The sequence below is a fragment of the Leuresthes tenuis genome, unplaced genomic scaffold (genome assembly GCF_036924035.1).
Source record: "Leuresthes tenuis unplaced genomic scaffold, fLeuTen1.0.hap1 SCAF_4, whole genome shotgun sequence".
Classification (NCBI taxonomy): Eukaryota; Metazoa; Chordata; class Actinopteri; order Atheriniformes; family Atherinopsidae; genus Leuresthes; species Leuresthes tenuis.
This window is the reverse complement of record NW_027325358.1, coordinates 762182-775352: the sequence shown is the minus strand read 5'-3', so window position 1 is coordinate 775352 and position 13171 is coordinate 762182. Positions and strand designations below refer to the sequence as shown.

The 13171-nt window shown below is 42.9% G+C and overlaps 1 protein-coding gene across 1 annotated transcript in view; it reads right to left on the bottom strand.

Moving 5' to 3' along the window:
- Positions 1 to 8167, bottom strand: part of meis1a (Meis homeobox 1 a) — a 30922-nt gene extending 22755 nt beyond the window's left edge. The window contains exons 1-7 of the mRNA XM_072384020.1: positions 7645 to 8167; positions 6638 to 6831; positions 4539 to 4680; positions 4270 to 4320; positions 3428 to 3478; positions 3029 to 3175; positions 2272 to 2377 (exon numbers count right to left, since the gene is read on the bottom strand). Of these exons, the coding sequence (XP_072240121.1) occupies positions 2272 to 2377; positions 3029 to 3175; positions 3428 to 3478; positions 4270 to 4320; positions 4539 to 4680; positions 6638 to 6831; positions 7645 to 7656 (703 nt within the window). The 5' untranslated portion in view covers positions 7657 to 8167. The remainder of the gene's footprint in view (positions 1 to 2271; positions 2378 to 3028; positions 3176 to 3427; positions 3479 to 4269; positions 4321 to 4538; positions 4681 to 6637; positions 6832 to 7644) is intronic.
- Positions 8168 to 13171: the final 5004 nt, after the last annotated feature.

Genomic DNA, 13171 nt, shown 5'->3' with positions numbered 1-13171 from the left:
GGTTCCCCTTTAACTTCACCTTCGGATGCACAGGGAACTGCTCCACAGGTGCATGATACCATCTTTCCTTCTGCAGCCTTAACTGACAGCAACAGAAAAGCATCCCTCTTTAGTTCTGAGTTATTCGCAGATAACAAGGAAGTCAAAGGAGAGGAACACAGCCACCCCCCAAGCATGGAGCTTTGAGATGTTTCTGGGTGGGATTGATACACCTCATAAAGCTTTAAAATACCCTGAAAACTAAGTCTCAAAGTCTCTGAAAGCATGTCCCACTTTGTACATTAAACAGAAACACCTAAAAGAATTAAAGTTGATAAATGGGATAAATCTAATGTTCCTGTGAGTTAAATATGTCAGAGACAGAATAATAAAATATGAATAATAGTCACATTTTAAGGAATGTGGTGAACATTTGTATGTGGGGCCCATGTGGGTTTTAAATGGGCTGAAATTAGGCCCCTTATTGTTGCCCACCTGGGTTCTCCAGTGTGGTTCTGGGCCCATTCAGAACTAATCTGGAACCCGTGGACAGACCCATGCGGGGCCCATTTTTCAGCTCATTTAGGACCCATGAGGGCCTCACATGCTGTGGTTGGGACTGATGAATCTGCAGGAACTCGTCTGTATGAACAGTTCTGAACAGAATTCTGGGTTCTGATTGGCTGCAGGATGATGATTAATTCATTCATGAGAGTGATGTCATATCTGTGGCTCCGCCCACTGACTGAATACCGAACAATGTTTCCATTACGTTAGATTCCAGGTTGTAAAAACTCAGGTCTTGGGCTGTTTTAAGGTGCTTTACGAACATTTCATGAGATGTTTAACTTCTCATTATCACAGCTGATGAACTGGCAGCTAATTAGCTGAATATTCACACAGGCTGAGTGTATTTCTGTGGCGGCACAGCTCCAGCCAACACTAAAAAGTGTGGATTCACACTGCTGACCCCCCCACGCCCCCACATAACGCAGCATTTCAACTGGAAACCACTAACAGCAGCTGAGTTGCAGCCTTTATGGCACTCGTTCTGCCTCTTTAATGAGGCTCGTTTTCTCCTCAGTGTTTTTAACAGGGCCGGGGTTAGGGCCCCGGGTCCCGGCAGCCCACGTCCTGCCCAGAGCCTCAGCTGAGCCGAGCCCTGCAGCCTGAAGAGGTGGAAATAATCATAAAAACGATGCGTAACTCCATAAACAAGCTCTCAGCCTCATTAGGCCTGAACCGCCAACTCCCCCAGGCTGCTTTACACCCCTCCCCCGGCACAGCCCTGAGCAGGAGGAGGTCCAACTTACTGCAACCTGCAAACTGAGCCCAACATCAGAACATTCGATTCACTTCAGTTTTATTTATGCAGCCACAGATCACAACAAATTTCATATCAGGTCATTTCAAAGGTCCAGTAAAACGTCTCCAAAACACACCGACAGCTGCACGTTAACCTGAAACACGCCAGGTAACTCCGAGCTAAGACCGGGAGCATTTCTGCTCATTTTCTGCTCATTTTCTGCTCAGTTCTTGCTGTTTCTGATTTTTTATTAAATAAACAAACTTATTGTAGTAATACTTAATAATCTTAGAAATAAAAATGGGCCTAAAAAGATACAGATTTCACAGATTATTCCTCCCAGATCGTTTGTTTTGGTGTTTGTCGGTTCGATTACACAAAGTCCAAAAAGCTTAGTCCAACAGAACGTGTTGAAGAGTTGGAGCTCGGACCAAAGAAGAGGTTGGGGCTGCGCTTCAAGAGGTTCTGCAGGTTCTGAGAGGCGATGTCTCGATGTGTTATACTCACTGACTGTAAGAATGATGTGTATTAAAGTGTAAAACCACCGATGGCTGCTGATGGGAAACAGTCATCGGCCAAAGAAGCCATAAGGCCAGTTAGCTCGAGTCATTCTGATCAGTGGCCTGTTGCTCCTTCTGAAAACAACAGATGATCTCTATAGCTGGTAGATAAGTGCTCAAAGATGCACTTTTGTCCAGGGATACGATCCCTCTTTCGGGTCCAGGGTTGCTAACTCTCCCGTTAAAACGTGCTAATTTTAGCTCCGGAAAGGTAAACATCTAAGTGACTGTTTACAGAGTTTTTATTCAGTCAAAACAAGACAAAAACATGCAAAGAAAACCTTCATCCTGTTAATATTTCCCTCGGCTATGAATCCGACATATTTGAACATGCTGAAGAACCTCCGAAGAGTTTGGACTCTGCAGGTGGAGAACCTGAGAGGTGTTAAAGTCGTAAAGAAGGCTGTTTGTGTTCTCCGGTCGTACCTGGTTCACTGCTGTTGTCCCCGTTATGAGACGCCTGTCCTGCACCTCCCGGTGTGCCGCCGGACCGGACCGACGCCGAGTCGTCCTGATCTCTGCTCCATGAACTCTGCAGCAAACATCGTTTCAATCATCAAGTTTATTTAAGTTATTTATTTACATTTAGAAAGTTTCAGTTGTTCTCACTCTGGTTTTAAGATGAAATGAAGCCAGTTTAGTTCAGTTTAGAGGAGCAGAAACTTTTCCTCTCAGTTCAGACGAGACAAACTCAACTTGAAAAGCTCCAAACCAACAGACGCCTTTTTGTTTCCTTCTTTGTGTTTTATGTTAGACTAAACTACAGGCTGTAGCGCCCCCTACTGGCATGTAAACCAAACTGCACACAATCTGTCAAGCGTTGAGATCCCGGACAAGCCCCCATTCAGACAAAGGTTTTTCCCTGTCGACTCTTGGATGGAGTTCTCACATCTTTAAGCACGCTACCGTTAATAATTGGATAATTAAGTAGTAAAATAAAAGAGGATATTTAAAATTATGCATGTGTAATACTCCTGCTGGGTTGTGCATGAGCTTCATCGTCCTCATCGCTTTAAAAAGGTTTACTTTAAACTTTGGTTTCTTTCCTGAAGTGAACTTTTATTTTTCTCCACTTTATATTTCTGGGTCACAGCATAATTGGGGGCTTGTCCGGGATCTAAACCCTTGACCTCTCACACTGGATCTAAATCCAGAACATTTGTTGTTTTCTCAGTTTCTTTACCTGCTCCATATTGTTCCCTGAGGACCTGAAAAAGTCTTCGCTGTCTGATTTGTTCCCATCTCTGTCGTCTATGACCAGATCGATCGGCATTTTCCCTTTCAGGCAGCTGATGTATCGATGGCAGAAATTATCACAAAGCTCATGAACCTAAAAAGAAGCGCACGTGTATTTTCAGTCATGAAATGTGCAGTTATGATTCCTCACTTCATATAAATATAATGACAAAAATATGCAAATGTTGAACAGAACTTTTTATTAATATGTGTGTAATGCATCTGATATTATTGGAATATTACAGTTTGTTACAGAGAATTTATTCAACCTAAACCTGATTTAACAGGTGATAATCTCATTATTTCAGATAAAGCATCAGATGTTACATTAATTGGAGTTTTTTACCTTCTCCAGCTCCAGGAGGTGGAACCGCAACACTTGTATTGCCTGAATCATCTGCAGAAACACGTTTAAAGTGGTAATTTCAGTAAAAATCACGAATAAACCAGAACTAAATATTCTTTGTAAGATGGAGACTTTTCTCTCTGATTCAACCCACAGAAACAAGGTTTTTACTCAAGAATCACACATTTTATGTCACAAATGTTCAACATTTAGACCAACGACACAACCAGTGGAAACCGAACATCTTTCAGAAGAACATTAAAGCTGAACAGAGAGAAAGTTCCTTTTTTGAACAACTCGTTGGTCACGGTTAGAGATGGGATCAGTCCTGCAGCTGATATTATGACATGTTTTACACCCAAACAACTTCCTACGGATGCAGATATATTAAAATATTGTTTCCCTGTCACAGCTGGATCTCCTGAAGCCAGCTGAACTCTAACCTGCACCAAGCAAGCCTTCACTTAGAGTCATAGAGCCACGTTAGCTCGAGGTTTTAGGACAGAAAACTCTCATTTTCTGCAAAAAAGTGCCAGAAAGACCATTAGAAGGCTTTCAGAGTGTCCAAAGCAGAGAGGAAACTCAGCATTTTCACAGACAAGAAGCTCATCAGGAAACTTTCAGAGGATGCAAAGAAGGTCCCATTAAGTTCTGATCTACAGCAGCTCAGCAGCTCAGCAGGAGGTAACTGATGTCAGCAGACCAGTCCTCTCTCTGTAGGGATAATGCTGCCGACCACGGTGTTAACTGAAGCTCATTTACCTGTCCCAGAGGGGCCTTTCAGTTCATTCATTCCATAAAAATCTGAACATAGAAACCAGATTTCAGCTGAAATAACTCACCAAGTTATCCAGCTCTGGGTTTGATGAAAACAAAGGCTTTTCCAGTCGCATCTAAACACGAAGAAACAGCGAAACCAACGTAAAAATCAAGGAAAAAACCTGTAAAACCTGCAATCAGCATCACAGAAGCTAAAGGTCACGGGTCAAAGGTCGTCAGATGAACATCTGAATAAAGACAGATGATAAATGAACTCAAATGAAGAATCTCAAGTTTTCTAAAATGAAATAAGAACTGAAAGTAGTAACTGGAACCTTTAACTAACTTCTACCTGCTTGGAGAAGACGGCGATGTCTTCGCTGAAAGAGTCCGAGGAGCAGACGTCTCCTCCGGCCACGCCGCTCTGCCTCGGCGTGCACGTCGCCAGCTCACATTTCTCAAATATCAGAGCAAGCAGAGGAAACAGGGGATGCCTGCAGGAAGAGAAGGATCCGTTCAGCCTCCTTCTACTCTGAAGGGATTCTGGGCTCGAATCGGACTAAAAGGTTAAAGTTTCCCAGAATCCTGACGGTTTCTGCTGCTGCTTTCATGCTCAGAACAATGAAAGATCAGCTTTATACTTAAAATGTCTTTTTCCAGGAGCTTTATGGTAAACTTTATAGAACTGATAAAGCTTTCAGGTACTTTCCAAACATGTTTCAGTCGCTCAAACGTAGAGATTAAGATGCTGGTGATTAGACTTCAATGTTTTCTTCTGTGAATCCTCAGAAAAAAGCCCCAAATGTTGAATAAAATAACTCATTTTTACCTTTCTATCCATTACATAATTACTATAAAATAAAAGCACTGAAAGTCACACATACAGCTTTAATTAAACAGTTCTAACTCATTTTAAATTAAACACAAACAGCTGATAAATGATGATTATTCAGCTTTGATCATTAAAACAGTTTCAGGTTAATTATAAATAAATATAACGATGACTGAAGGCTGAGGAGCAAAAATCAAAACACCATAAATTAAGATTTAAAGTTAATAAATCAGTTCTCGTCCATAAGATTTCTCTAAAAGATTCACTTAAGTATTTAAAGTTTTATCTGATCTGGTGTTAAATTTGAGGAAATTAGTTAAAATGAGTTAAATTGAGTTAAAATGAGTTAAAATGAGTTAAAATGAATTAAAATTAGTTAAAATGAGTTAAATGTTGCATCTCATCAACCAAACAGGATTTTCCTTTGATTATGGAAATAAAAAAGTAAATTAACAGTTAATTTAACTGGATTCAATATATCAGTAAATATATAAATATCAGTTTTCCTGTATCTTTAAATCTAGTTTAAAGTTTTAAAGGCTCCTTTTTAAAGAATTAAGGTTCTAAAGGTCGTGGTACCGACCCATTCGGGCACAGAAGTGACTCGTTTTCGGGTTAAATTCAGACATTCAGGGCTCCAAACGGGTCTTTTTGGTATTAAAAGGTTCAGGAAAACATCTGCGAAGCTCCGCCCCCTCAGCGGCACGCAGAACCAGATGTGAAACACATCTGTCAGACTTTTAATGATCGTCTCTGATTAATGATTCAGATGTTTAAGATAATTAAACAGGATCAATATTATCATTATTATTGATAAACGCTCATCAATAAAACGCAGGTGACATATGACAGTAAAATGTGGAGCTTAGAAGCAGCTGAGTGACCACCATGAATCATCAAAAAAAAGATGAATCATCAAAAAAAAGATGAATCATCAAAAAAAAGATGAATCATCAAAAAAATTATGAATCATCAAAAAATGATGAATCATCAAAAAAATGATGAATCATCAAAAAAATTATGAATCATCAAAAATCATTAAAAAAATGATGAATCATCAAAAAAATTATGAATCATCAAAAATCATTAAAAAAATTATGAATCATCAAAAATCATTAAAAAAATGACGAATCATCAAAAATGATGAATCATGAAAAATCAGCTGGTCTGAACGTTTTCCTTCAAAATGAAAACTTTATTATTTATATTATTTACTATATTATTATTATTATTATCTATTATTATTTATCACTTCTTTCTTTCTTTCTTTCCTGTGTTCATCTCAAACTAAAAGGACAGAATCATGTGATCTGAAAGTATTATTTAATATTAATTATTTCTGTGTTTATATAATTATATGATTATTATATGATAATTATATGATAATTATAAACTGTCTGAGTTCATCTGTTCCTACATTAAAGTTTAAAACTTAACTTTAAATCTTATTGTAACTAATAATGAGTTTCTTATTATTTTATCGTATTTCTCAGATAATGTCTTTAAAATTAACTCATTTAACTTGTTATAAATTCAGGATATTATTGATCATCTGACTGAGGGTAATAAAAGCTGAGCTCCGTGACACAGAACCGCTTCACTCTGTGAACTCGCCGGACCCGTAAATGGCGACTTTGTCTCTCCTGACGGCGTCTCCGGCTGACTGGGCGAACTGGTGCGACTGGTGTGGAGGGAAAGGACCGGCGGCGGCGGCCAGGTGCACGGCCTGCAGCGAGCGCGCGGCCGCTGCGGCGTGGTGGTGGTGAGGGTCCCCGTAAACCCCCTCCAGACCGTAGAGGCTGACATCTTCGTACTGAAACAGAGGAGAAAGATGTGTGACCTCTGACCTCTACAGTAAATCTGGGAGCAAAGATTCAGCTTCACAGCCCGATTTTACCTCCAAAGATCAATAATCAGTAATAAGAACTGAGGAGAGGCTCAGAAGCCTGTTCCGAGTCATTTTAAATATAAAGCTGAATTTATTCTAAAGATAAAAAGATTTTATCATCCGGATGAAATTAAATATGAATGTAAATAAATAAAAAAGACTTCAGTAAATGTGATTTATTACAGAATAAAACAATAATTTTATGAACAAAAAGAGATTTTTTGCAGAGAAAGTTTGTGAAAATGTTTTTATTCTTTAATCAGATTTAGTTTTATTTGAATTATTTTATTTTAATATTTTTCATGTTGAGAAGTTTTTAATGTGAACAAAGAAACTTTTTTATTTTCTAACGTAAAGAAAAAACAGTTTGTTGGACTTAAAAACTTTTATTTATTTTTCTATTTAACTTCAAAGAGTTTCTGACAAATTAATTTAAAATACAAAGTTATTAAAATATACAGTTAAAGTTTATTTTTTAAATCTGAGAAAAGTTTTTTTCTGTAAATATTTCATAAAAAGCTTCAGTTTTAAATTATTTCATCAACAATTATTTTTAAAATGTTTTCAGATTTTGAACAAAATTCAATAAAAGAAACAGATTATTTTCCTTCTTTTAACCCTTTTAAAGTCTTCAGATGGCTTCTTTTCTCTCTTTAATCGCGCTTTTCTCGCAGTTTAAACTTTAAATCATTACATTTTTCCACAGATTCACACTCAGTTCCGTCACTTTTTACGCACCCGTTGCGCCATCAGCTCCGTCTCTCCTCCCGGACTCCAGGTGACTCCCGCGGGGCAGAACACACATCCAGCTCCCCGGGCCCGGAGCGCTAAGCAGTTAATCCCAAAACGCGTATCCTGAACGCACGGACGCGCACAGAGACACCAGGAAACGACCGGCGGCCGCAGCCCGGCTTCCAGCCTCCAGCCTCCGGAAAACCCGGCTCCTCCGATCCGACCTGGTTACCTCCGAACGGGGGTCTGCTGAGGAGGACCCGCCCGCTGCGCTCTGAGCCGGACAGTGAGGGCCATCCCAGCCCGTCAGAGCGGCCTGGAGGGTGAAGGTGGAGGAGGAGCCGCGGCGCGTCCCCGCGGAAAAAAACGCGAGTGCTCGTTAACGTGATCAGATTCTTCATTCAGCTGAAATCTGCTGAAATAAAGTCATGTTTGGCCCCAAAACTGTGGCTTTAGATCCAGTTTCAGAGGATTTTCAGCTTCTGTCTCTTTTAAACGGCAGCGGTTGAAATGAAGAAACTTTAAAACTTTAAAACTTTAAAGTCTCTCTGAACAGTGTCTCCAGTTCTTAATAAAACTGCAGCTGAGCAGCGGCGCCATCTGGTGTCCGGAGGAGTCCCTGCAGCTTCAGGTTCAAGCCAAACGATGATTAATCCACAGCAGAAACGTGTCGATTCAAACAGAACCAAAGCTCACCCGCTCAGCACCGGGTCCAAACAGAACCAAACCCACTCAGCACCGGGTCCAAACAGAACCAAACCCACTCAGCACCGGATCCAAACAGAACCAAACCCACTCAGCATCGGGTCCAAACAGAACCACTCAGCACCGGGTCAGAGGTTAAACATGCAGAGCTCAGCAGAGACTTTAAATGATTTATCAGCTGCTGTTACTTTTATTTTACTCAGACTCATATTTATCCCTTTAATATTTCCCATAGTTTGATGTTTCTGTTTCTGAAGCAGTTTGACTGTTGGATCGGACCCGTGGCGCCGCCGTGTTGCATCACAGGTCATGTGACCATCGTGTTGCTTCCCAAAGAGCCACAGAGACACAGAGACACAGAACTGTTTTACTGGCACAAAGCGCTGAAACTCGCCCCTTCCTCACACTTTCTCAGTATTTTTTGGTTCGTCGCCGTAGAAACGTCGTCAGTTCAGATAAATATCGATCAGTTTGATAAAGTTTATCATTTTACTGAGTGGAATAATTACTGGAAACAGTGAAAAAGGAGGAAATACCAACAATAAAGCAGCCAGAGATGAGTCTCCTGTGGAGCCGGTCTCTGCCAGCAGGTGGCAGCAGCGACTGTCAGTCACCTTCTTCCAGAACATTTCCCGAGCAACATGTCAGCGTCGCTGTAGGAGTAGCAGTTCCTGCTCTAAAAGCAGTCTTTTTACTGTGGTTTGTCCCCTTTCAGACTCGAGCTTTCAGGGATTTGCAGGTTTGAGATTTTATAAAATATTTTTCAAGCAAAATGTAACGAAACAGAACTGTGAAATGAGCTCGCTAATAAAAGTAAAAGCCATTTCCAGATCACACATTAAATTAAATTAAAAACAAAAGCAAACCGTGCACATTTCCAACTGTACAAAGACCCGATAAAGATCAAAGTTTCCCATTTAGAGGCTGTGAACAGGGAAAATCATGAAGTTATCTTTGAGAAAAGGCCTCCTCCTAGCATTGTGCGGCTCGTAAACATAAATAATATGAACAGCGACAGCATCAGTTCCCTGTGCAACACCTTCTGAACCACAGTCTCCCTGTGTCTGAAATACTGAGGCTCCAGTACAGTTCCCTGTGCAACACCTCGGAGGAAGAACTCGGAGGTTAGCAAAAACAAGTCTGTAAAAAGAAGGATTCCTGATACAAAGGGACTTAAACAGGACATAAAGTGATGATTTCTGGTTACTACTCAGCGGAGGCATTAAAACAGCTTCTTCTTGTTCACTCATTTATCAGGATCATTAGACAGCAGCAAACCATTTCCAGCGGGTTCGAGGTGGATCAGAGCTCTGTTTGTTTCATCAGACTAAATGTTAAAGAGCAGCGTCTTCATCCCCCTGAGGCCATAGATCAGAGTCCTGCCTGTTACCAGCTTTCTGTGGCTGAATGCCTTTAGATGTGAAACTGCCACACATCTGTCCTGCAGGACATTCCTGGATGGTTTCAGGTCGTCATGGTGATGAACTGTGATGAATGAAAAAGTTAAACTTCCCTCAGATCAACACTCACATGTTGCATCACTTCCTGCTCGAAGCTTCTTGGATCAGCAGGTGGAGCCTCCAGAACCTGAACCAAACATCCAAACATCTGGAGAATGCTTCAGCGCTTCAAGAAGCTTCAAAGTTCACACTGAATGTGATATATTCAATATGTTCAAGTTGGCTGATGAGTCAGAACATTTCCTTCTTCTGGTCCCACAGTGAGGAACCTTTAAAGTTATTTCTGACCAGAATCTGTCCTCTGACTCACATATTAAACTGTTTCTGCCTTCTTTCACCTTCGTAATAAATCAGGAACATCCTGTCCCAACAGAGCACTTTGCTCTCAGGCTGCAGGTTTCCTTGTGGTTCCCAGAGTTTCTAAAAGCAGAATGGGAGGCAGAGCCTTCAGTTATCAGGCCCCTAAAAGCAGAATGGGAGGCAGAGCCTTCAGTTATCAGGCCCCTAAAAGCAGAATGGGAGGCAGAGCCTTCAGTTATCAGGCCCCTAAAAGCAGAATGGGAGGCAGAGCCTTCAGTTATCAGGCCCCTAAAAGCAGAATGGGAGGCAGAGCCTTCAGTTATCAGGCCCCTAAAAGCAGAATGGGAGGCAGAGCCTTCAGTTATCAGGCCCCTAAAAGCAGAATGGGAGGCAGAGCCTTCAGTTATCAGGCCCCTAAAAGCAGAATGGGAGGCAGAGCCTTCAGTTATCAGGCCCCTAAAAGCAGAATGGGAGGCAGAGCCTTCAGTTATCAGGCCCCTAAAAGCAGAATGGGAGGCAGAGCCTTCAGTTATCAGGCCCCTAAAAGCAGAATGGGAGGCAGAGCCTTCAGTTATCAGGCCCCTAAAAGCAGAACGGGAGGCAGAGCCTTCAGTTATCAGGCCCCTAAAAGCAGAATGGGAGGCAGAGCCTTCAGTTATCAGGCCCCTAAAAGCAGAATGGGAGGCAGAGCCTTCAGTTATCAGGCCCCTAAAAGCAGAATGGGAGGCAGGGCCTTCAGTTATCAGGCCCCTAAAAGCAGAATGGGAGGCAGAGCCTTCAGTTATCAGGCCCCTAAAAGCAGAATGGGAGGCAGAGCCTTCAGTTATCAGGCCCCTAAAAGCAGAATGGGAGGCAGAGCCTTCAGTTATCAGGCCCCTAAAAGCAGAATGGGAGGCAGAGCCTTCAGTTATCAGGCCCCTAAAAGCAGAATGGGAGGCAGAGCCTTCAGTTATCAGGCCCCTAAAAGCAGAATGGGAGGCAGAGCCTTCAGTTATCAGGCCCCTAAAAGCAGAATGGGAGGCAGAGCCTTCAGTTATCAGGCCCCTAAAAGCAGAATAGGAGGCAGAGCCTTCAGTTATCAGGCCCCTAAAAGCAGAATGGGAGGCAGAGCCTTCAGTTATCAGGCCCCTAAAAGCAGAATGGGAGGCAGAGCCTTCAGTTATCAGGCCCCTAAAAGCAGAATGGGAGGCAGAGCCTTCAGTTATCAGGCCCCTAAAAGCAGAATGGGAGGCAGAGCCTTCAGTTATCAGGCCCCTAAAAGCAGAATGGGAGGCAGAGCCTTCAGTTATCAGGCCCCTAAAAGCAGAATGGGAGGCAGAGCCTTCAGTTATCAGGCCCCTAAGAGCAGAATGGGAGGCAGAGCCTTCAGTTATCAGGCCCCTAAAAGCAGAATGGGAGGCAGAGCCTTCAGTTATCAGGCCCCTAAAAGCAGAATGGGAGGCAGAGCCTTCAGTTATCAGGCCCCTAAAAGCAGAATGGGAGGCAGAGCCTTCAGTTATCAGGCCCCTCAAAGCAGAATGGGAGGCAGAGCCTTCAGTTATCAGGCCCCTAAAAGCAGAATGGGAGGCAGAGCCTTCAGTTATCAGGCCCCTAAAAGCAGAATGGGAGGCAGAGCCTTCAGTTATCAGGCCCCTAAAAGCAGAATGGGAGGCAGAGCCTTCAGTTATCAGGCCCCTAAAAGCAGAATGGGAGGCAGAGCCTTCAGTTATCAGGCCCCTAAAAGCAGAATGGGAGGCAGAGCCTTCAGTTATCAGGCCCCTAAAAGCAGAATGGGAGGCAGACCCTTCAGTTATCAGGCCCCTAAGAGCAGAATGGGAGGCAGAGCCTTCAGTTATCAGGCCCCTAAAAGCAGAATGGGAGGCAGAGCCTTCAGTTATCAGGCCCCTAAAAGCAGAATGGGAGGCAGAGCCTTCAGTTATCAGGCCCCTAAAAGCAGAATGGGAGGCAGAGCCTTCAGTTATCAGGCCCCTAAAAGCAGAATGGGAGGCAGAGCCTTCAGTTATCAGGCCCCTAAAAGCAGAATGGGAGGCAGAGCCTTCAGTTATCAGGCCCCTAAAAGCAGAATGGGAGGCAGAGCCTTCAGTTATCAGGCCCCTAAAAGCAGAATGGGAGGCAAAGCCTTCAGTTATCAGGCCCCTAAAAGCAGAATGGGAGGCAGAGCCTTCAGTTATCAGGCCCCTAAAAGCAGAATGGGAGGCAGAGCCTTCAGTTATCAGGCCCCTAAAAGCAGAATGGGAGGCAGAGCCTTCAGTTATCAGGCCCCTAAAAGCAGAATGGGAGGCAGAGCCTTCAGTTATCAGGCCCCTCTCTGTGGAACCAGCTGCCAGTTTGGCTTCAGGAAGCAGACACCCTCTCTACCTTTAAGATCAGGCTGAAACTTTCCTTTCTGATAAAGCTTATAGTTAGGGATGGTTCAGGTGAGCCTGAAACATCCCATAGTTCTGCTGCTATAGGCCCAGCCTGCTGGGGGAGCTCCCATGATGCACCTCTCCTCCCTCCATGAACAGATGACATCATTGCTGTCATTAACTTGTGTTTCTCTCTCTCAGCAGGTGTCTCTGGCCTGGTGTTACGCTGCTTGTTGTCCCCTCTTTCCTGTCCTCTCAGCCCCAGCTGGTCCAGGCAGATGGACCCTTCCTGGTTCTGGTTCTGATGGAGGTTAGGACTCAGGATGGATCCTTTCCATTGGATACTTTCTCTGTGCCCTGGGTGGTATTTGCTGTTATATATTTAGACAGATGAGAGCCTTCAGCCTGGACTACACCCGGCCCACAGCAGTCATTATAAATGCCTCCTTTGATGCTTCCTGTGCAGATTTGACTCTCAGCTCTTTTTATTTCCGACCCAATCAGAACCACCTCAACAAAATAACACTTATTGATTTTTTTCACTACATTAAGTTCTTTGTTTATCAGAATGAATCCCGTCGTGTTATTTCTTTATTTATTCATTTAACGGTGGGTTAAACTCTCCTCCCTCCAGCACCGCCGCAGTATCACCATCCGGCCACCAGGCGGCAGCACAGCGCGAAGACTGAGCAGTTCGACTTTTTAATTAAAAACTGAGTT